Here is a 22,279-nt window from a genome sequence, read left to right as displayed (position 1 = left end):
GGCAGGCTTCTCCTCGGCAGGCTTCTCTTCTGCGGACTTCTCCTCTACAGCTGGCTCTTCCTTTGCGGGAGCTTCTGAACCGGGGGTCAGCAATGAACTGATCATTGGTGGATAAACAACCATACCTTTCTCAGCCTCTGCAGCTGGTGCACTCGGTGTTTCCGGTGCGGCTCCGGTGTCACTTGGGCCCGCCTCCGCTGGAGCGGGAGCCTGCTCCTTGGGAGCCTCTTCGGCCGTGGCAGCCTCTGCCTTGGCGGTGTCAGCTGGTTCGGATGATTCGGCAGCAGCGACAGCATCATCCTTCTTCTCCTCTGTCGCAGGAGCGGCTTCCTGTTGAGCCTCGGTGGCAGGCGCTTCTTGCTCCTGCGCTTCCGAAGGTTGGGTTTCCTTCTCTTGATCTGTAGGCGCGGCTTCTTGCGTCTCAGTCGCCGCCGGCTCCTCCTGCGCCTGCGACTCTGACGGCTGAGCTTCCTCCGCCTTGGTTTCCGTAGCCGGCGCGTCTTGCGCTTGCGTCTCAGATGGCTTGGCTTCCTCCACCTGCGTCTCCGCAGCCAGTGACTCTTCCGCCTTCGTCTCAGAAGGCTGCGACTCCGGAGCCTGAGCCTCTGGAGCAGCTGCTTCTTGCGCCTGCGCCTCGGAAGGCTTAGCTTCCTCCGCTTGAGTCTCCGCGGCCGGGGCCGCTTGCACCTGCGTCTCAGCGGGCTGGGCTCCCTTCTCCTGTGTCTCCGCCGCTGCTTCTTGAGTCTCAGCCGCAGCCGGCGCTTCCTTTTCTACAGCCTGTTCACGATCAGAGACCTCGCTGGACTCGGCGGTTTCCGAGGCATTAGCGGCGGCAACTCCGCTTTCTTCCTTCCTGCGACTTCAGTCAGCTCGGAGGGTTGCAGGCTAGGCCGAATGGTACACTCACGCGACATCCTTCACATCGGTGGGTTTCGCCTGGGCCTTCGCTTGGGACTTCTTCTTCTGCTTCTTTCCTCCCTTCTTTGCCATGTTTGCGCTTTTCAATGGGGTACGTTAAGCAACGCGAAATACCCTATGGGGCGACAAAGTTTGGAAGAAGAGAGGAGATTTTGAGGGGGAAGGCTGCGGAGTACCTCGAGTGTACTTGGCTGACTGCGACCGTTCAGCAAACACGAAAGGCGAAAGTGGATATTACTTGATTATGTAACTCCAACTACCGCACTGGGCAGTCCATCCGGCGTTCAACTCGGACTTTGATCGGCGCAGGGTGACATGAGCAACGCTATTTTAGACGAATTAAGCGAACTTTAAATGCAATTCACCTTGGCTGCGGATTCTGAATGTAGAGAACTCGTACTTGTCGTCAAGCGCGATCAATATGGGCCCTTTATCAGGATTCTCTTCCCGATTGTCAGCTACGTTCCTACTCGTACGGAGTAGTGCGGCCACGAAAGATCCTTCCTGCTAGGATCACAAACGCCTTTCTGTTCTCTGGTCTACTGTAGTGTGGATATCCAAATGGAGATTTGAAGAGAATAGAAATTGGACAGCTCCTGAGCGGCTGAGGAGCCTGACTGGTGGTGCGCCACAGGAACGAACCCCCTGAGACGGTTGACACGCGACATTCCGCCCTGCTGGCGGCAAGAAGGCGCGAAGCACGGGAGCTACGGATGTGATTGCTTGGCGATCTCATGTCTTGATCAATGGACAAGCGGCCTCTCAATGAGGCGTGCTCGGCGCGGGAGATTTGGTGTTGATGATTCATCCTTTCTAGCCGCCGAGGGCCGTCATCGACCAGATCTTCGGGATCGTGGACCTGATTGACAGCGCAGCGCTCAATGTAGACACCATCCAGAGCGTTCGTAACACGCTTAATTAGCCGACAGAGTTTTAGCCAGCTTGTTGGCGAGGCTGCGCCATCGTCGGAGTTCATTTCCCAAGGTCTTGAGCAGGTAGTGACGCTTTGATGAAGCCATTGGTTACCCGTTTCGGAAACGAAATCTTCTACTGCACACCAGACACTCAACCCCAACAACTGCAGGCTCAACGCGATGAGAATCGATCACTCTGTCTCTCTCGATGGAGATTGTCATGGTGCTTGGATTCAGCCTCAGGCACGGACGGTGTGGAGAATGCGCCACTCAAGCGCCCCTCTACCCGAAGATCCCGATCTAATCTATGACTCGGGCGAATCAACATTTGACAGCTTCGGGAAGAGTTCGCCATGTACATATCCCACAACTAGCACACGGAATGATCTGCGACACCAGTACCCTCAACTCTGGACGTCGTGCGAAAGGTCAATGCACGGATCAAGACACGAGTACATAACGCAGTCGCATTTTGAGTGCGTCTTTTGACCACCGCGATGTCCGCGACCGGAAGCGTCTCGTCGTCAAGCAGTCCCCGCACACAGAGTCGTCGTCGGCGCATGGTCGACAGACTCAGGACGACATGGAAGGGTCTGGGGATTAACAGAACGGTCGCAATGCTGATGATCAAGTAAGAGTCCTCTCTTCCAATCATATGGGCGGCCTCTAATGAGCTCTAGAGGCGCACTTCCGCCGGTTATAGCGGCTTCGATGTAGGTATCCCAGACAGGCGCAACAACCTAGCGCGCGGTAACTGATTTGTTAAAGGTTTCAATCCAATGCAGTGGCCAATATATACACAACCCTAAATTACCTGGTTCCGGTCGTGAGCATCTTCGGCTTTCCCATCATGCCGCGAGCAAGATTCCTTCAGGTGTTCCTGATGGACCTGGTCAGCGTGTGTGTGGCAGCTGCACTATGTTCGTTGATGATCCTCTGCGCGATCAAGGCTCGCGAACACACCGCCGGTCCCGCGCCGCCGCCACCTACAGTTTCTGTGACAAGCGCCGAAAGAGCTCCGTATAATTCTTCTGCGTCCGTGGTGGCCGGCGTCTGGCTGTTTTGCAATATCTACATGATCAACATCGTGCGCGCCAAATTTCCCCAGTTCACTTTCCCTGTCATCATGTACTCCTTTTTGAGTATCATCACGGCGACTTATACGCCCACGTTCCCCACCGTGGCGGCCGGCCTGGCCTATGTAAGGAGGATTTTCAAAACGTTTCTGACGGGAATTGGATTGGCAGGGGCTGTGTCACTCTTTATCTTTCCCGTGACGACGCGGGACATCTTGTTCAACAGAGTGGTCGAGTTTGTCGACGCTCTGCGAGGCACACTGCGCGCGCATGCAGATTACTTCCAGGCCATTCAGCATCGGGACATGCTCGGACGGGTCGAGACCTACGACAACCAAACGGAAAAGCGGACCAAGGACGGTAAGAAAGTGTACAGTCCCGAGGCGGGAGCCATCAAGGCAGCCGTGCGAAAGGTCACAGAGCTGCACAGCAAGGTACGAGGCGATCTGCCCTTCGCCAAACGCGAGGTAGCCGTTGGATATCTCGGCCCCGACGATTTGACAGAGCTGGCCCGGAAGCTCCGTCGGGTGATGGTTCCGATCGTCGGATTGAGCGCGACAGTTGACATCTTCGAGCGGCTCTCCGAATACAACAAATGGAACCGGCCTGTGTACGACGGCCCTGAAGTCCACACCCCAGCCGTTCACCAGAAGGTCGTTCACGACTGGAACATGATCATGACATTGGTGCACGAGCCGTTCACGCATTTGATCGACGTGCTCGACAAGGGCCTGCAACATGCTCTGCTTCAACTCAGGCTCGTAAAGCCGCCCAAGAGGCCCCAGCAGGACATTGAAGCAGCCACCGCGGCGCCGGCTCCCGGAGACGAAGGCTTCGCCAAGTATCTCGAGCGAGAGAGCGATGAGTTTTATCGGTCGCGGCTGGTGACGCTACGCGAGTGGTGTGCTCAAAAGGGGGTTCAGCTACCTCAAGATTACTTTGAGCAACCGGATCGAGCCAGCATAGAGATACCCGACGATTGGCCGGGGGATCGAGGGCGTCTTCGAAACGAAAGACAGCTCTACATTCTACTATTCGTACGTAGAAGGAATGCTACTCCAGAAATATTGCTGACGCGATTTTCTAGATGGAGCACCTCCTGTACACCGCCAGCCGTGCGGTTCTGGAACTTGTACAGTACGCGGACGACCGGGCAGCCAGCGGCAAGCTGAAGCGAAAGCGGCTGGTGATTCCTGGCAACAAGCAGGTCCGCAAATGGGTGCAGAGCATGTTCCAAGTGCAGGACTCACACGGTGACGAAGGAATGGGTGACCTGCATGACCAGGGCCCGATACTGTACCTGGGACAAGCGTACTCGGAGCGTAGGGACCCAGAACATCTTCCTGCGGAGACCAGGTGGGAACGAGCCGGGGAAGCGCTCCGGCGGATTCCAGCGTTTCTGCGGTCTGCGGACTCGGCGTTTGCATTCCGCGTGGCGTGCGCGACAATATCCGTGTTCATCATCAACCTGCTTGCCCAGACGCAACGGTTTTTCGTTCATCAGCGGCTTCAGTGGGGGCTGGTAATGGTAGCGATCAGCATGACGCCGACGGCCGGCCAGAGCATCGCGAGCTTTGCGCTGCGAATTGCAGGCACAGTCATCGCGGCGGTCTTTAGCCTTCTGGTGTGGTACATCCCCGACGGGCACACTCCGGGGGTGATCATTTTCTTGTTCCTCTACAACGCAACGGCGTTCTACATCCCGGTCCAGAAGCCGCACCTGCTGGTGATGGGCCTAATCGGCATCGTCACTACGAACTTGATCGTCGGATACGAGCTGGAAGTGAAAAAAATCGGTCTGGAGCGCGCCGCTGCAAACGGTCAAGTTTACTACCCGATCTATCTGTTGGCGCCGTACCGGCTGGCGGTTGTTGCTGGCGGCCTCGCGGTCGCCTTCATCTGGACGGTATTCCCATTTCCCATTTCAGAGCATTCGGTACTGCGCAAGAACCTCGGTGCCGCTCTCTACCTGCTCGCCAACTACTACTCCATCATGCACGAGACCGTCACCGCGCGCGCCCGCGGCGACGAGGGCGACATGACTCTCAAAACATCCGCCGGGCGCCGCCTCGAAAAGGCCCGCCACAAGGTCTACACCAAGATGCTCTTGACGATCAACAGCCTGCACACTTACGCCAACTTTCTCAAGTGGGAGGTGCACATTGGCGGGCGGTTTCCGAAGCGGCAGTACGAGACGATCATGGCCTGTATGCAAAAGTAAGCCTCCTCCTGTTCCTTCTTCCCTCCCTCCCGTCTTTCCCAGCAAATTCACATCTAACCCGGTGATTTAGTATGGTCAACTACATCACCCTCATTGAACACGCCTCCAGAACCTTTACTCAGCCGCCAAGCCATACAATACCAAACATCCCGTCATCCGACCCCAACTGGCACGAGGACTTCAAAAACCTCGTGGCCACCGCCAACTTCACCACGCAACAAGTCACCTCCATCCTGGCGCTGCTTTCCGCGAGCATCGCGACGCGGCAACCGCTACCGCCGCATCTCCGCACACCTCGACCCTACGTCTTTATGGAGCGTCTCAAGGAGCTCGACAAGGATATCCTTAGCATCCGACATGCGGCGGAGCCGGGCTACGCGGCCTTTGCCGTCCTGCACGTGTCAACGCGGTGTTTGATTGGGGATTTGGAGAAACTGGTTGAGTATGTTCCCCTTTTCTTTCTCCTAAAAGAAATTAATCCATGCTAACTCAATGTACAGAAATGTCAGAGCCCTAGTCGGGGAGCTGGATTTCTCATTCCACGTCGTTTCTACAAGGGTGGGAGCGCGCGGATCATCGACAGACATGACGACTGCTGAGTCGGAGGGTGAAGGGAGGCAAAAACAAGATTGAATTTGTTATGGACAGTATTAGCATGTCTATGGAGTAATTACGGGTTGTAAATAAAAAAGTAATTTGGGCGTTAATTTAATGAAAAGGAAAGTGGAAAAAAAAAAAGAGAAACAAGTGCATCAACCGCGAATCGAACGCGGGCCTCATCGATGGCAACGATGAATTCTACCACTAGACCATTGATGCATTGTTGGCAGATTTTGCAAATTATTGATTTATCAATCATCCAGGGGTCCCTGCAAACTCCGCCACTCGCTTCTCCGTCTCATTCCGTGGCCCACTCTTTGCGGGTTTCATCCGCAGCTGAGCTGAACCACGTGACCCTGGTTAATGACGTGAACACAAATTCTCATCCCACCTCCTCCGTCATCTTTCCTTTTTTTCATACCACACGGCAGTTAATCGATGGAGGAGGAGACGGAATACAACATACACTTTCTACTGCATCGTAATCAGGCAGGTGGCATAAACTAGAACCACGGCTAAAAGCCTCACCGCTACGTCTACTGAAGATGGAAACTGAATAACTTAGCACTATGAGAGTCTGCCTTTTCCACAGCATAATCGGGAACCTGTTGGAAAAAGCAGAAGCCCTCAAAAAGGATAGGCCTACCGTTTCATCCGGCTGCCGACCTAGAGCTTTTAAAACCCCCCGTTCACGCCGGGTAGTGCCCCGTCGGTAACTTGACAGGTCCATCGGTTCGCCGGCAGGCAGTGGGGTCGTGGCGGAGGTCGGTACAGGAGCGGGGATGCAGGAGACGGGGCAGGGTTGTCGATATTTACACGGTTGTTCGCGTACGGGCCTCACGGTTGTTTCGGCGGCAGGCCAGGGGACTGATAGTACTTGCGTCGGTTTTCCAGTTTCTGGAGAATATGCAGCGAACGCATGATACTCCATATCGGCTGCAGGCGGTTCACTGTGCATCAACATTTCGCGTAATTCCATGTTGATGCCGTTTTCCAGCAAATCTGGGCAAGGCTGCTTCAACCATCTCGCCTTCCAATGCGAGACGCTGGAACTCGGCGAAGTAGATGCTGAAATCCTTGTTGTTCTGCCGCAATTGGTAGATTTGACTTCGGGCATTGAAACGCCGGTTCGGGTCTCCGAAGGCGTTATCTAAGGTCTGTAGCATCTCATCGTAATCGTTCAGGTGGTAGACGCCCTTGCAGATATAAGGAAGACTCTGAATATAAGGGGCGCCCTTCAGGCCTCCCGACTGGCACGGCGATGAGAGACTCCCCATGGATAGGAGTCGTATTGTCGCTTTTCCAGCCCGGATAGCTTGCTCATCGACATTGAGATCGTCAAAATCCGCGTCATCCAAGAGCGTAGAATGAAAGAGACATGTAGTGTGAGCACGCCTTTAATGGTCATTAGGGATCCAACTTCGGATGGCTCTTCCTGGCGTTGCTTGATATCAAAACCGACGTCCGGGTAACGGGAAAATGATACCCGTCGATGACAAGGACACTCAGGTTGACTTTCGAAAGAAGGTCTACAAATGTACAGGTCTCTTCAGGAGACGTTGGCCATTCAAGCGATTGTTCGCATACGGGCTCTCGGTTGTTTGGTCGGTAAGCCTCGGGACTGATAGTGCTTCCGGAGTTGGGGTTCGTCTCCGATCGCAATTGTCAGGTCCTTGAAGGAGGGGGTAGAAACCACGTATGATGCCGGTGACGAGCAGTTGTTTGCCGGTGGAAGGGATCCCGAAGTTGATCTATTGACGCGAATTGTGTTCTAGCATGCAACGGACGTGCCACAATCTGACAGGATCAGCCGCTCCAGCGCATCGGCGATGACGTCATCCGGGATTTTCTTCGCAGGAATGCAGTGGAAATACGCCTCACAACATGCCATGATCTCTATCGTTTTTATGATCTCGTTCGTCTTGATATGAGTCCTGGACGTTCTGAACTGCCGAGACGAGGAACTTGACAGAACATTGCTTGCCGCGGAAGCCGGACAGGCCGGAGTCATGGAGACCTTTACGGTCGCACAGACATTGGAGGATCCCCCATGTTCCTCCATCTGCAAACTTGTTGGCTGGTCAAACTGGATAAAATCAATGACTGGCGCATTGAAATTCGGTGTCTTCCGTGTTGCATTGGTGGTCTCATAATCTTCACTCTTCTCGGTTTCGTCGCTCTCAGAAAAGTCCTGGGCGTCGTTTTCGGCAAATTGCACCGTGGAGTAAAAAGCATCACTATCAAGAACACACCGATCTGCACACCGCTGAGAAGAACTGCCGTCAATCAGCTGATTCAATTTGTGTATGAGACAGCCGGTGTTTCTCTGCACGACACGGCATGCAAATGTGCGATGGGATGTCGGGGAGAGCTGCAAAATTATCAAATGCAGCAGATTACTCGGCCAGGTTGGTCGTATCAAGACATCCCAGAGTCTATCCACCGGCGTTCTCCCACGTAGGGCTGCGGGGCCAGAAAGCAGGGGGTGGCCCATCGCAGACCTGGGAGGTAGGTATCAAAATCCTTGTTGTTTGGTCTCAATTGGTAGAGTTGGCTGCACGCCTGCCCGTAAACTTGTGTTGACAAAACACGCTCTTGCTGTGCATAGGCGGTATCAGTCATTTGGAGGAACCAGAGTCGGCTGTGTGAATCTGAGAAGCGGCTGCCTTGCACCTCCGCGCATGTCCGTGTTTGTATAATGTCGGATTCGACATTGCCTCGGACATTACCGAGGTCGCATCGCTTCATTGTGACTGATATTGGACTTTGTGGAGTTTTCAAGCAATTCGACCTCGTAATCCACCGCAAGACAAGTTGCCAGCGCCTCGATTCGATGGTTCAGTCGTTGGCATACGTATTGTCTCCTCCCTTCTCAGAATCACTGATTCAACGATGAACCGTCACTCGCCCAACGTCGCAAAGCTCAACTTGGGACGTTATGCGCAGCTCCCAAGGTGAGAGCGTGCTGAGTGACTACCTGATCCAAACAAGAAACGATCGCAAGAATGGATAACAAATGAACATGTGGAAATATCAGGAGCGTGGGAAAGGGGAAGCGATTAAGCCCTTGAGCTTGAGGGACCGTGGAATTATCCGCCTCACTGCACTCTCTCCCCAGGTACACATGCATTCCCGAATGGGCGCGGCCGAACGCGGCAGAGCTGACATCCACCTCGGTTTAGAATAATGCCATAATGGCACCTCGCTGCATATCGTGGACAGATCGTTTACATCCACGACTTGAATGCACCAACTCTTGCGGCTCCACGGCCAATTGTTCTCATACCTTCTCTCATGGAGATGTCGCCAAACAGTAGATCTCACGGCCCGATGTTCACACACAGCACTGATGACCGTAACACGCAGACCTGCATGGTTTGCTCTCCAACTCAAGGATGCAAAAACTGGAACACACCCCCCCCCCCCCCCCCCGGCCGTCGATGGTTGTTCCGCATCTCGCGACCTGTACGTCTTCCGCTTCATCCCTCGTGGTGGCAACTGACAATGTCACATTTTGGCGAGAGCATGATGTTCTTGTCTCTCTCAATTGCTTATTCCATGTATCTTGACATCTCTAGCGCTTTTTAGACCGTTGTGTTCACTCCAATCACATAGTTAAGCTGCTTAGCGAGGGGAAGTATCCGCTCTCGGGGATTAGGGCCGCGGAGCTCTTCCTCCCTCATATGATCTTTGACCACCTCCCGTGGGAGTTCTTATGCGAAGACTGACTGTATGCCCGGGTTCGCGGCCTGGGAGGGATGTTACAATGAAAGAGGTGAAAGCAGTGAGGCACGAAGATGAGCAGTGTCACGTTATCACCTACGATGGCTTTTGTAGCCGTGCTGCAGTTACTCATCATGAATTCATAACATATTTCGCATCAGCATATGGAATATGGAGATGGGAGACGGTACCTTTGGACATAAAAGAAATCCTCACAGAAAGAAGACCAATATCTATCTTCGTGAGCGCAAACATGCCTCTCTGGACCAACGTCTCTGGACGTCTCTGACCTTGTCAAGGTCGAAAGGAGGAGGGGAGAAATGTTCTGCAATTCTGTTTATGCAAGGAGAATGCCGGTATGCATCTCATTGGCTCATGGGTGGTTTGTCTATGATCGTTGGTCCACGCTCCCTCGTTCGATGGTCCAATAAAGGCATGGATGACCCTAAAGCTGTCGTTATTTTTATCTTCACTGAGGTTCTAGATTGATCATTTCACAAATTTGAAATCTTACTGAAGTCTGCGCCGTTCGACCATTCGTCACTGCCAACTCTGAAAGCTTCGGATTCGCTATCAACTCGTCAGCCACCGTCGGTTTACGGTACCAATGGCAATGCTTGCTACATGAACCAAACACTACTGTGCTTCGGCTTCTTTTTAACCTGGAGACTCTATGGTTTTGTGCGCTTGGGGTACCAATGGAGCTAACTTTGTGCGCAATCCGGGGCTGTAGACGACGGACACACTACATATTCTTCGCTACTTGCCCCCAGCTACACTCACCCTAGAACGCGGCGAAGATCCCACATGCAAGCAAGCAGCAGAGATGGGATACATATCTTTCATGAACCATGACCATGGGAGTTGAATATGTTGAATATGAGGGGATACTTCTTACACCAGGTTGAATATATGTATTCGCGCCCAGGACATCATTGCTCAACCCAAGACCAGAGCAAAAACCCTCTATCATAACCCCTATCCTAACCAACATAAATGGAACAATATAGCGTATATGTACAGTTTGGTTTATAGTTTTATTGCTCCGGCTCGGCATCTCCTCCTTCATTGCCAGCCTCTTGATCCATTCCATCAGCTGTGACCAAGTCGGAGGGGTCGTTCTTCTTTTCCCCCTCCTCTTGCTGTTTCGGGTACGTGATGACTTTCCAGCCATTGTTGGTTGCGGTCTCGGGGTTATCAGGGTCTTTGATGTATTCCGTCATGGGGAACTTTCCACATTATTAATACTCGTCCACATGGAAAGGGGAGAAGGGGGAAGACTTACGTAGTGATCATTCTTCTTCATCGTCACCACCCACGGCACATTATCGAACGTGACCGCGCGGAGACGGAAGTAAGTGTTATCAGGAATCTTGCGCACTTCGCGTACAAAGCTATCCAAGTCGCGCGTCTCGACGCCGTTGACGGCTGTGATGAAGTTCGTCGGTGAGAGGTTGTACTGGTACGCGGGGGAGCCGCGGCTGCGCGCGCTGACGTAGATGTCGCTGTGCAGCTGTGAGATCTGCTGGCGCACGGCATGATGGGGCTTCTGAAGCACCGCGCCGCAGAAGACCACGGCGCGGGTGGTTTCGAGGTCTTCCGTGGGCACGGTGTGCACGCGGATGCGCTTCTCCTGCCCGTTGCGCACAACGAGCGCGTCCAGGGTTTCGTGGTCGTACATGACGTCAAATTCGGACACGCGGGTGATGAGTTTGTCGTTGAGGGTCAGGATGATGTCTCCGTCCTTGAAGCCCTCAGAATCGTCGTCGTTTGAAGGTGGAGGCTGGGTGGATGAGGCTGGTGCGTCCACCTTGCGCACCATGAACAGCTGATGGCGCGACGGGTTCGCGGCCGTCACACGCCGGATCCATTCTTCTGACACGCCCATGATACGTGCCTGGCTCATCTGGATCACGTAGCTCTCCATGTTGAGGATGCGCAACTTCGGGATTTCTCCCTGCTGGATCTTACGGATGATGGGCAGCAACGATGGCGTGCCCAGTCCCAGATGGTACTCGACGTCTTTGTGCGAGTTGGACGTCCGCTCGCCCAGGTAGTTGAGCCACAGCGCCTGGACGACGCCGTCGGGCCCGAGTAGTACACCGTTAGTGCACTGGCTGCTCAGACCTGTGTCCACTGTGATCGCGTCCAGGTTGATCGCCCGGTACCGCGGCGCCGACGCGTTCGCCGGGATCGCCACAGTGGTGATGTCCGTCACCACCGTCTTGGCCACCACGATCCGCAGGTTGTGGTTATATCCGACAAAGATCACGTCCTGGCCCTGCTTCACTTCCTCCGTGCTCAGCCGCGCGCTCTGCACAGGCGCCCGCACCAGGCTCGGATCATACTGCACGATCGCGTAGTTTTGTAGCGGGTGCATAAACACCACTTTACCCGACACAATGATCGAGTCCGCAAACGTGAGAGTTATATCACACAGGTCGTACGGCAGGATCGCCCGCGACACCACAACCAACCCTTTCTCCGCGTCAATCACCAGCCCGTACCCGGTCTTCTTAGACTGCGGAAACCCGTCGATCTTGAGCGGCATCGTGCAAGACACTCGCACGAAGCTGCGCACAATTTCGGCCGCCGTCGGCGGGTTGATGCCATCCAACTGGATGAAATTGGCTTCACGGGGCACAGGCGGCTCCGCGGGAATGGGCTCGGCAATGTCCTTGAAATCCCACAGCCCGGTCTCGTCGTTGCGTATTGCTAGCGACATTTTCGGATGCCAGTGGCGGTCGACGTAAATGATACTCGTCCCTCGGGTGTGAAGATCCCGGATATGCCTGTAGGAAATGACCACTCTTGCACGGTCTAGCAAAGTTAGGTGGAGAACCAAAATGAAAATACAGGGAACAAACCAGGTATTGTCTTCATAACATCGATAAACTCTTGTAGGTTTCGAGTTGGCCGCTTGTCTACCGAATCAATGATCCAGCCAGACAGCGTATTCTCCAGCTTGAATGAGCCTGCCGCCTCGCAGACATAAACTCCCTTGACGGCAATAGCATATAACCGGGCCTGCTGGTAGGATAGATCATGGAACGTCCCTCCCGCCACGGTCACGAACCGGTCCGGCGTGATGGCATGCAGATCACCGACCTCGCACTCCACCTCGACGTCTTGCCCGCCGCGCTGGACGAGCAATTTGACCTTCTTGCCGACGTTCGAGTCGAGAATATCGTCCAACCGCACAAACTGAGTCAGTAGCTCCCCATTGACTTTGAGCAGGACGTCGCCTTCCCGCAGCTTGCCGTCCGCAGGACCCTCGGGCAGCACAATCTCCGCAACGAGCATTCCTGTCTCGTTGGGTGCTGCCTTCCGCACGGTCGACTCCCACTCGGGGGTCAGCCCGAGCCGCCGGCACTCGTCAAACGGCTTGATCATCCATTGCGTCTGGATGGTGCCGCGCGTCACGGGCTCGCCGCGCCGGATGCACTCCAGCGCCCGCAGTGGCCGATCCAACGGCAGGAAATAGTCCGTCGCAGCGCCGTCCGCACGCCCGCCGGCCTGCAGAGCAACGGCCTCCCCGTCAATATTTACCACGGGACTGCCGGAGGAGCCACCGCTGGCGGCGGCGGCAGCTTGGATATAGTTGGTGTTGAAGTCGCTGTATCCATCGCCGTAGTCGGGCGCATTGCGATCTAGACGGCTGATGACTCCGGACAGAATGCTGAGCTTCTCACCGGCGTCGTTACCCACGACCCGGATTTCTACACCGACCTTGGCGGCCTTGGGGTTGAGCTTGAGCTCCGTGAGCTTCATGTACTTGATCGCCTTGGGGTCGAACTTGAGAAACCCGAAGTCGTGGACGGGGTCTCGGTAGATGGGCCGCACGTCGCACTCCTCATGGTTGTCAAAGATGCAATAGCCCCAAAACGGGCCCGAGCAGACGACATGCCGATTGGTGAGGATGATTCCCCGCTCGGCATCGACGACAAATCCGGTCGCCTGGCTGGACATGGACAGCTCCGTGTCGAACGAGCAGGTCTGGCAGAAATGGATCGAGACAACGCTCTTGACAACCGACTCGATGGTGGCCTGCCACTCGGGCGAGTCGGCTGCCTGGGTCGCGCCAACGGACAGCACGGGACCGACGTTGTCCATGTCGCTCTCCTCGCCGGAGGCGGACAGCTCGTCCGGCTCGTCGTGGTTCTCCATGTCGTACACGGCGCCGTTGGCGGCGGCGCCCGCCGTTGAATCGCTAGCCCCCGGCGTCAGTTCGACACCATCCCCATCAGGCCGTAGGTGTTTGGCCGGACGATCCGACCCCGCGTCGGGGCTATGCTTTCGCTTTACGCGAGCCGAGTCTCCGGGTAGATCCATCGTAGCGGTTGCGAAACCTCGGCGAAGGACGGCGCTGCCCGGGCGGCGACGGAGGGGGAAAAAATTTGCAAAAGGGAACGACTCGGGTGGGCGAGACCAAAATCTGTCATGAGCCGGCGACGGCCCGTACAATGTAAGAATCGAAGGCGTCGCGTAGGAACTATAGGGTCGTCGGAGCAGAGCCGCTGGGCTGAAGGCGGAGTGCAGGAGGCCCTGTCTGCGTGCCCAAAATGCGACGCAGCACATCCACCAGAGGGACACTCAGAGATAGAGTCCTCCCCGATTGGTGGAGGATTCAAGGATATGATCGAAAAAAAAAGGGAAAATGGAAAAGTAGTGGTAGTAGAGATTGATGGAGGGAAGAGATTGAAAAATTGATACCATGACTGGGTCCGGGACCCTGGAACCTCGAATGCGGACCTTGGAGTTGAGCCGAGATCAGGACGAAGCTCCGAGAGCAGGATATTCAGAGTTTGTCAGATGAAAAATTCTATCTCAAGCTTTGTTACGGCAAAGAGACAAGGACTTTTACTGCTTGACCACGAGATGACGCAGATCCTATGGCGATGACAATCTCCGTTCGCTAGTCGAGTCTGTATGACCTAATCTAATCTACGATCTAGACGACCAATTCCTCCAATGGCCCGCCCGCGGCGGTTCATTGAGCGTAACGGTGCACAAACTCGACATTGGTGCGACAATGGCTCGGTGACGATCGGCGGTTCCGGTTGATCGCATCAGAGTTGGTTCGGGCGATCCCGCCTGCCGAGCGAGCAACTCTTGTAGAAGCTCCCGACGTCAAGCTCGAGGAGCAAGTCGAGCTGCAAATGCAGGAATATAAGCAGATTGCGCTAATACACAAAATGCAACGCGTATCCTTTCTTCCATCAAGCACCGTTATCCGTCGCAACCTGGGCTTGAGGTTGAACTTGGCCTGGAGCCGGAGCCGAAACCGGTGCCGAAGTCATGACAGGGCGTGGTTGCTGCTGAGCCGGCATGGCACCACGGAAGAGCTCGGCCAGCTTCGCATAGGGCTCCTTAAGACTTGGTAGCGACGGCGGCGGTGTCATGATAGCCGGAGCCGGTGGCACCCCGCCGGGCTTCTTGTGGCGGTCGGCGATGGACGCGAGGTAACCGAGGTTGGCCTGCAATCGGCGCATACAGTCGATGAACTCCGGGCTGGGCGTCTGCTGACCTTCCGTCGGCGCGCCGCCCTGCTGTTGTGTCGGCGAGGTGTTTACGACCGCGCCGCCCTTGCCGTCCGCCTGGAGTCTGATAACTTCCTGCAGCAGAGCTGAGTTGATATCAAGCAGCGTCGCGATGCGCGCGCGCTCTCTGGCGATGGCGGCCTGGGTCTGCGGCGAGGCTACAGCGGCAGCAGCAACGGCAGCGCCAGCGGGTGTTTGCGACCGCCGTTGTTGTTGTTGCTGTTGCTGTTGCTGCTGCTGCGACTGCTGCTGCTGCTGTTGCTGCGCTTGGTGCGGCGGCTGCGGTTGTTGTGGCAGTTGCGGCTGAGGAGCCATTCCCACAGTCATATTCTGCGTTGTCGGCGGCATGGATACATCGGTCGCCGTGGTCGCAGGTACGGAGGCAGGCGGAAAAGGCGAAGAGGTAGTATTCATGCCAAACGAGACGTGGTTGGCGGGAACACCTGGACAGGAAATTGTACATTAGCCTTATGCATAGCCACGAATTGATGAATTAAAGCCCTTCAATCCTTCTGTTTCCTGCGGAATCCATCGAAATCATTCCCAATCAGACGTGCAGTGGGCCTTGGCACTTACCAGGAAGGCTGGTTGCAGGCATCATCGGTCCCGTAGTGGCCTGCAGGGGCAGGGACATGGAAGACATGGTCGGCATCGGATGGCCGTGGTGGAAAGCCTCCTGGGGCAGCGAAACGGCGGCCGTCTGCTGCATGGCCTGGGGATATCCCGGCACGGGGCCGCCATAAAAGGGCTGCTGTTGGTTCGCATAGGCGGCCAGCATGGGGTTTGGCTGATTCTGGGCGGCGGGATAGCCGGTGGGGGGATTCATGGTTATTTTGTCCTGGTGGTCTGCTCTATGCCCTATGGGCTCCTCCTCTTTTTTTTTTTTTTTTTTCGCGCTGTGGACTCGGGATGAGGGCGTGATCTGAGCACGGGAGTCCGGGGAGTTTATTATTGACCAGTGGAGACGAAGATCAGGGAAACCCTTTCTATGCCCTCTAATTGGTTCAAATCCGCCTCTGGGCCCAGTCTGGCGGTGAGTGGCGTGTCTCGCTGACTAAGCGCAGCTCCGCCAAGCCTCTAAGCGCACGCACTAGCGCTGCTTCCAGAGTTCCAGGATCAGGGATAGCTCCATCATGTTCTCTATCTATGCAATTCATTGTTGTAGCATTCATTATGGTAGCATTTGCCGAGGGATATCCAATTATTTTGTACCTGCCTTGCGTGCCTTAAAGTCTTCAATAAACCGCGACGCTTCTGCCGTCGGCACCACTATAATCTTCACCAATTCGTCGACCACCTCGACCTTACCGCCTGATAGGATTTGAAGTAGGGGTACCTTCTTGCCGACCTTGATGAGCCCACCTGTGACCGTCTCCATGTAGCAATCAACCTTGTCCGGCTCGTACGCACCGCGGGTATCCCACGGCGGCGGCAGCAGGTAGTCACGGAAATGGTCAAGCAGACGGTCGGATTCTGAGAAGGCCTGGATAAAGTCGGTTTGAGCTTCGAGCGGATAGAGGATCATGGTCGGGAAACAGAGGGTGCTTTCAGGGGAGAGGGGGTCGGGACTGAGATGGACTTTGGCTCCCTGAAGATCTGGTGGTTGATCGGTGCGACGTATCCGGATCGAGCGGGCTCGTAATGCAGTGCGGAGGAGGTGCTGCTCCTTTTGCCGTCGCTCCTCTTCCTCCCGTTTCTTTGCAGCGATGCGGTCGAGTACCGCTTTTCGTTCGGCGATCTTCTCTGCGAGCTTCTTCAGCGCGATGTTCGATGGTTCAACGGCAAGCCCGCGTGATGCCGCATCCTGGGCCTCCTCGATCTTATCCAGAGCTAACAACGCGGACGCAGAACGGTAGTATGCCTTGACGTTGCGCGGGTTTAACTTCAGTACTGCCGCGCAATCGAGCGTCGTAGAGCGATAATTCTCTAGCCAAATGAAAATCATCCCATATTAGCCCGAGATCTCGCACGGGCAGGAAAAAACGAAAAAGAATGACCCTACTCAACTCCAAATTACACAACGCGCGATTAATCAGACACGCCTCGCGCGCCTCTCTCTGCATCCGCTCCTCCTCCTTCTCATCCTTGGGCTTCTCCCATTTATCCTGCTCTGAACCAGGCTTCACGTTCAGCACTGCCAGGCCCTTATTGTAGTACTCCTTGGCGTTCTTCCAATCCTTCACCTTGGCCGCCTCATTCCCTTGTTCGCGGAAGTTGAGCGCGGCCTCGCCGCGGGTGCCCTCGTGCTGCAGCGCGCGGATCGCGTCCAGCATGTTGTTCGCCTCCTCGTCGTCACCGGCATCGTTAATGTCCGTCATGAACAGGGGAGTCTTCTTCATCATGTCCGCAAGCTCCTCCGTTGTATGTGACCGGACGGCTGCGATCGCCGGTGGCAGCTCCGGTGCCATCGGGTCCGCGGGCTTGACTTTCGAGGGATCGATAGGGAAGGGCGCCTCGGGCGCGGGCTTCGTCGCTGCCGAGCCATCATCTTTCTTGTCGTCCGTAGTCGTCGGTGCGGATTTGTTCAGATCGAGAGACTCGTCGAAGTCGTCAGGGAGTTCTTCGATCTTGCCCATTGTGCGATAGTCTGTTCTTCGGTCAACTCTATGAAACCATGACTCGAAAATAAAGCAAATGAGAGATTGAATGATATGGAAATTGAAATCTCTTCAAGTATTCTGAGCTTTCAAATCAATCTGCTTAGGAAAAAAAAGTTCAGGACCCCGCGATAACGGGTGCAAACAGTGCAAACAATGATATCATTGTTTGGGCTTTCCAATTGAGCTGGTGTGCCTCGAGGAACCAAAGATGAACCGAGTCTGATTGAGTGAAATGCAAGATCCCGAATCCATGCAAACAATAGAATTACAACCCATGACCAATCTGCCGTAAACCACGACCAACGCCAATGCCCATAAAACAATGCCACAATGAAAACCCAATAACTCAAAATGCATCATATGACCACCCTCCCAATTGTCGCAGTCGCTGACGCGCTGCATTATCTTCGGCAATCTCCTCCTGCGTGAGTCCGTCGCCGGCGGCCCAGTTGGCGCTGCTGGTGCGGTTGCGGTACTTCTTGACCTTCTTATCCGACTTGAACGCCTCCTCCAGCGAGAACGGCGCAATCGGTCCAAAAATCTCCTCAGTCGAAACACCTTCCTGCTCGCGTAGGATCCGGTTGAGCTCCTCTGGTTGTGCCCAGGAAGCGCAGGGGAGCATATCGTTGTCCGAATCTGAGTCCTCACTGTCCGTGTTAATCTCTGGGAGATGGATGTTCTCCCCGTTCGGGTATTGCGGCGAAGACTTGGCCGGCGCCATGCGGGGTTGACTCTGACCCGGCGTTTTGTGTGCCGCGGCGGGTTGCGGGTTAGGAGCCTCCGCGAAAGGAATCTTTCCAGTGGCGTATTTGGCCATATCCATCGGATGAGCGGGCCGCTGAGGAGCCGCTGTGGTGTGCTGCGCAGGATACGTTCCCGGCTGAGCAGACCTGTACACAGACGACGCTGGCTGGTGATGGGCAGCTGGTGGCGGCGCCTGAGGGTAGTTCTGACTGAGAATCGAAGGTTTGTACGATTCCTGTAGCCGGTCAACCACTGCGTCGGGGAAAAATGACAACAGAATTACCTTTCGGATACCAGACGGCTGGCGAATCGGTGGAGCCATATGCGACTTGCCCATTGGAGGAGGATTGTACTCATCCTCGGTCTTCCTCCTCTTGGAATCAGTCGCAGAATCACTTCCGTGGGCGGCACCGGCCACAGCACCACGTTGCGATTCGTCCTCTAGAGCGCGTTTTGCCGGCTTGGCGGGGTTCACCGGCGGATGATTGACAGATCGGTTGAGCGGCTGTGCAGAACCGATTCGTGATGGAGGTCGGGCCGGCGCTGTCGACTTGTCTTGTTGCGAGCCCGAGTTCTGCGCAATTAGCCTCTCAATCATTATGGACATGATAGTTCAATTTGACTTACCGTCTCGGTAGCTGTCCGCGGTGGCTGGCTCCCCTGTCTCTCCATGCGGCGCGCATTCTCCATTCTCCGCTGGTCAATCGCCTGTCGTTGTGCCGCCCTCTTCGGGTCTTCGGGCACTGACCTCTCTCGCTCCTGGCGACGTGCCTCCTCGTGCTGCCTCTGCTGTTGCGCGACTCGTTTCTTTTGTTCTTCTCTGCGAAGCGCCGCTTCCCGCTCTTCTTGTTTCTTTTTCTCCGCAGGCGTCCTTCGCTGCGACTGGCTCGATGCCGTAGTCTTGAGACTGCTATTCGACGTGGCAGTTTGTAAAGAAGATGAACTCGCTTTTTTGGCCAGAGTTGGTTGTTTCGACGGTGTAGGTGCGGGCGCAGACGTGGATGCTGGTGCTGGTGCAGGCGTTGGAGCAAGATTTGCCTGCTCCTGAACACTAGACGAAAGAGAGGCGGTGGTCAATGGCATTCGAGAAAGCGTGCTGCCTACTCGGATCGATACAGGTTGAGGCTTCGGTTTCTGAACCGCCTCCCTCGTGGGTCTGACAAGTCGACGCTCGTGAGCTTTGGAAGGCCGAGCCGGTTGACGAGGAGCAGCAGGACGTGCCGTTGTCGACTTTGTCGCCGAATCCAGACCGGCACTCTGCGTCTGTGAATTTTGGACCTTGGCTGGGCTTGACTTCAGAGAAGGAGTCGGTAGCGGAACTTTCTTCTCGAAGTCTTTGGAACCAGGAGCTGGAGTTTTGTCCACTACAGGCTCTGGTTCCTGAGCCGTAGGAGGCCGCTCCTGTTCTCGTCCCCGCGCAGGCGCCTCTTGCAGCCCCCGCTCCTGATCCTGCTCGGCTCTCTCGATTCGAATCATTTCTGCATCATGGCGGCTTTGTGTTGGAACCCTTTGAGGGCTAGGAGAATCCCTTAAGGGTGATTGTGGATGAGACGAGGGGCTGGCCACAGAGTCCTTACCGGGACTTGGTGAACGGCGAGGAGCCGGTGACGACTCCAACTTCGCTGCCGCCGATATACTGGCACTGCTCATGAACAATCCCTTTGCCGTTTTCATCAGGGACTGGAACTTAGCCTTTGGCCCACTAAGAGCTGCATCAAACCTCTTCGGAGAGGGCGTTGCAGACGAGTTGGCAGCCTTGGACGTCGGAGTCGCCGCGCGATTTTCACTCCGCTCTGGCGAAGGAGACTCAGGCTCTGCTGGAATCTTGGTATGAGCTGAACGGGAGAATGGGCTCTTGAACAATGGCGAGCCCTCGTTGCGGGACTCGCCAGCAGTCTGCGGCCGTTGCGGTTTCGAATTCTCCCTATCCGCATTCAGGTTCTGCTCACCAGTGCGCCCAAACACGTCAACAGTTTGGGTCCTGGAAATGTTGGACTTGAGAGGAGAGCCCAAGGGCTTGATCCAATCTTCCTGGCTTGTTGATTCAGGAGCCGGTGTAGCGCGTGATTCATGGCTCGATGTTTCCGGCTTGGTATTGGGGAGCTCCGGGTAAACAACCTGTGAGGTCGATGTACGCGATGCACCCAGAATCGACTTGGTTCTTCCTGGTTGAGATTTACCAAGCATGCTGATTTTCTCATGGAGCCTCTGTGTCGAAGACTTTGGAAGCTTTGTCGTAGACATGCCCATGTCGGAATCATCAATAAATGGGTCACTATTCTTTCTCTCCAGATCTGCTTTCTCGTCGCCTGTCCGTGGAGCATCCCGCCCAGTTGCCATCTTCATTCCATCGATCTGGCTGCTAAAGTAGCTCTGCCGTCCGACAGCGTTGGTCTTGATGGCTTCCACATGGCTAACGCGAGAAACGCGATGCCCCATGCTCTTCTTGGTCACCAGTGGCTCTCGTGCGGGCAGTGAAGCAAAACTGAGGCTGCTCTTCTTCCGCACCACCGGACGTTCGGGCGTCGACTTGTCAGACGGGGATCCAATATCATCCAAGTGATCGTCTTCCACGTCCTTTGCTGGTGACGCCCCAGGACTGGCGGGCCGTGCCTCCAAAGTTGCTGGCTTCTCTGGAGAGACTGGTTGTGTCTGCAGTGCAGTTTCCTGTACAGAAGGACGTGGCGTCTCCTCATTCGGTTTGTCTTCCTGCCTCTCATCGGCGGCCCCTGGCTCGACGGTTTCTGCACGTTGCCGAAATTCCTCCTGGGCAGAGTGAAACGAGATTTCCGTTGTCCGATCGAGTGACGGGCTTTGCAAGTCCTGCGTATCCTCATCCATTTCTTCGGGTTCCTCGGGTAGCGGCTGCGTACTCGTTTCCGTAGCCTGGGTGCCAGCCATCACGACCTCGTCATCCATATCCGGATTTCCATAATAGCCCGAGTCCGTGTTGTATGTAGAGAACGAATTGAGTTTGTTGTTGACTGCAGCCTCTGGGAGATTGTCTCCTTCCTTCTGCGTGCGCTCGGCACGTTTTGGTTCGGGTCTCTCGACAGGACGATCAATGGGCTTCGGCTTGGGTTTCTCAGCCGACTTCTCGGTAACATGTTCTTTCTTCTGGGGTGTCTTGGGTTGCAAGTTTTGCAGATTTGGCGAAAATACATCTCCAAGAGGCTATCCAATCATCAGTGAACACAGTTCTGCAAACTAAGAAGGGGGAAAGCCGTACAACTCGAACTTCGGCCGGGTTACGTTTTCGCGCAGTGCGCGGCGTCTTTCCCCGTAATTTCCCAGGAGTTTTGAAAACCTCTGTCATATCACTGATGATCTCATGTCAGCGACAAAAACCGCACCAACACCGCCAACATTTAAGGGGCGCAACACACAATTGATTCCTTGAGAAAATCTCGGCCATGTGCTCATTCAACCAGTCCAACTCGTGCATAACTGGAAATTGCACTTCTTCCATCTCCTGTTCGACTAGGTTTATTACATTTTCCTTCTCGGCGGCGATCCACGCCGCAGAGCCGACTGCCTTGGCTCTGGACGCCATGGTGGTGGAAAAATGTAAACAAACGCGTCGATATCGAAGTTGCACTCAAAATCGGGACCCGAACGGCCGGGTCGCGGCGAAAGGTAACGAAACAATTCGAAATTCAGGGGCGCACGTCTCGCGTTTCAGGCCATTGGTGATGTGACCAAGTCGTTGAGTTGTGGAATGTGCTGTTGATGGGGATGGACGAGGCGCCCTCGAGTTGCAGATCAAAACAGTGGACGCGCTAAGCTGATTAGTCAGACGTTTGTCACGTGATTGACGCAAACGGAAGACTTGGCAATGGTTTATGTGAACCGACTATGACCGTGGTAGGACGAGCAGGCCAATTCGGGCAGTAGTCAGCAAGCGACAACTCGTGCCAAAATGATTGTCAATGATCATGCCTTA

At 55.1% G+C, this 22,279-nt stretch overlaps 8 protein-coding genes and 1 non-coding gene across 9 annotated transcripts; 1 reads left to right on the top strand and 8 right to left on the bottom strand.

Annotated features, from left to right (window-relative positions):
- Positions 1-44: 44 nt before the first annotated feature.
- Positions 45-990, bottom strand: VTN49DRAFT_5608 (uncharacterized protein; the record flags this gene model as incomplete). The annotated part of the gene is made up of 3 exons (XM_069413684.1): positions 45-74; positions 121-853; positions 908-990. The coding sequence occupies 3 exons, from the start codon at positions 988-990 to the stop codon at positions 45-47; spliced, it is 846 nt and encodes a 281-aa protein (XP_069266331.1).
- A 394-nt stretch (positions 991-1,384) lies between these two features.
- Positions 1,385-1,894, bottom strand: VTN49DRAFT_5607 (uncharacterized protein; the record flags this gene model as incomplete). The annotated part of the gene is made up of 1 exon (XM_069413683.1): positions 1,385-1,894. The coding sequence occupies one exon, from the start codon at positions 1,892-1,894 to the stop codon at positions 1,385-1,387; it is 510 nt and encodes a 169-aa protein (XP_069266330.1).
- Positions 1,895-2,329: 435 nt separating this feature from the next.
- On the top strand, positions 2,330-5,762 carry VTN49DRAFT_5606 (uncharacterized protein; the record flags this gene model as incomplete). The annotated part of the gene is made up of 6 exons (XM_069413682.1): positions 2,330-2,463; positions 2,513-2,545; positions 2,601-3,945; positions 3,996-5,125; positions 5,200-5,571; positions 5,630-5,762. The coding sequence occupies 6 exons, from the start codon at positions 2,330-2,332 to the stop codon at positions 5,760-5,762; spliced, it is 3,147 nt and encodes a 1,048-aa protein (XP_069266329.1).
- Positions 5,763-5,877: 115 nt separating this feature from the next.
- On the bottom strand, positions 5,878-5,948 carry VTN49DRAFT_t79. Its single transcript has one exon. It is a non-coding gene; the product is annotated as a tRNA-Gly (tRNA).
- A 728-nt stretch (positions 5,949-6,676) lies between these two features.
- VTN49DRAFT_5605 (uncharacterized protein) lies at positions 6,677-8,477 on the bottom strand (the record flags this gene model as incomplete). Its single annotated transcript, XM_069413681.1, has 3 exons — positions 6,677-7,124; positions 7,532-8,005; positions 8,173-8,477. 3 exons carry the CDS (start codon positions 8,475-8,477, stop codon positions 6,677-6,679), a joined length of 1,227 nt encoding a protein of 408 aa, XP_069266328.1.
- A 2,012-nt stretch (positions 8,478-10,489) lies between these two features.
- On the bottom strand, positions 10,490-13,784 carry VTN49DRAFT_5604 (uncharacterized protein; the record flags this gene model as incomplete). Its single annotated transcript, XM_069413680.1, has 3 exons — positions 10,490-10,681; positions 10,738-12,272; positions 12,320-13,784. The coding sequence occupies 3 exons, from the start codon at positions 13,782-13,784 to the stop codon at positions 10,490-10,492; spliced, it is 3,192 nt and encodes a 1,063-aa protein (XP_069266327.1).
- Positions 13,785-14,671: 887 nt separating this feature from the next.
- On the bottom strand, positions 14,672-15,818 carry VTN49DRAFT_5603 (uncharacterized protein; the record flags this gene model as incomplete). The annotated part of the gene is made up of 2 exons (XM_069413679.1): positions 14,672-15,435; positions 15,569-15,818. The coding sequence occupies 2 exons, from the start codon at positions 15,816-15,818 to the stop codon at positions 14,672-14,674; spliced, it is 1,014 nt and encodes a 337-aa protein (XP_069266326.1).
- Positions 15,819-16,193: 375 nt separating this feature from the next.
- Positions 16,194-17,568, bottom strand: VTN49DRAFT_5602 (uncharacterized protein; the record flags this gene model as incomplete). Its single annotated transcript, XM_069413678.1, has 2 exons — positions 16,194-16,918; positions 16,995-17,568. 2 exons carry the CDS (start codon positions 17,566-17,568, stop codon positions 16,194-16,196), a joined length of 1,299 nt encoding a protein of 432 aa, XP_069266325.1.
- Positions 17,569-17,938: 370 nt separating this feature from the next.
- On the bottom strand, positions 17,939-21,889 carry VTN49DRAFT_5601 (uncharacterized protein; the record flags this gene model as incomplete). The annotated part of the gene is made up of 5 exons (XM_069413677.1): positions 17,939-18,571; positions 18,620-18,910; positions 18,964-21,510; positions 21,566-21,656; positions 21,723-21,889. 5 exons carry the CDS (start codon positions 21,887-21,889, stop codon positions 17,939-17,941), a joined length of 3,729 nt encoding a protein of 1,242 aa, XP_069266324.1.
- Positions 21,890-22,279: the final 390 nt, after the last annotated feature.

Source organism: Thermomyces lanuginosus (assembly GCF_041956635.1).
Source record: "Thermomyces lanuginosus strain ATCC 200065 unplaced genomic scaffold VTN49scaffold_35, whole genome shotgun sequence".
NCBI lineage: Eukaryota > Fungi > Ascomycota > Eurotiomycetes > Eurotiales > Trichocomaceae > Thermomyces > Thermomyces lanuginosus.
Note: the sequence above shows the minus strand (reverse complement) of the source record. Positions and strands in the feature narration are given on the sequence as shown.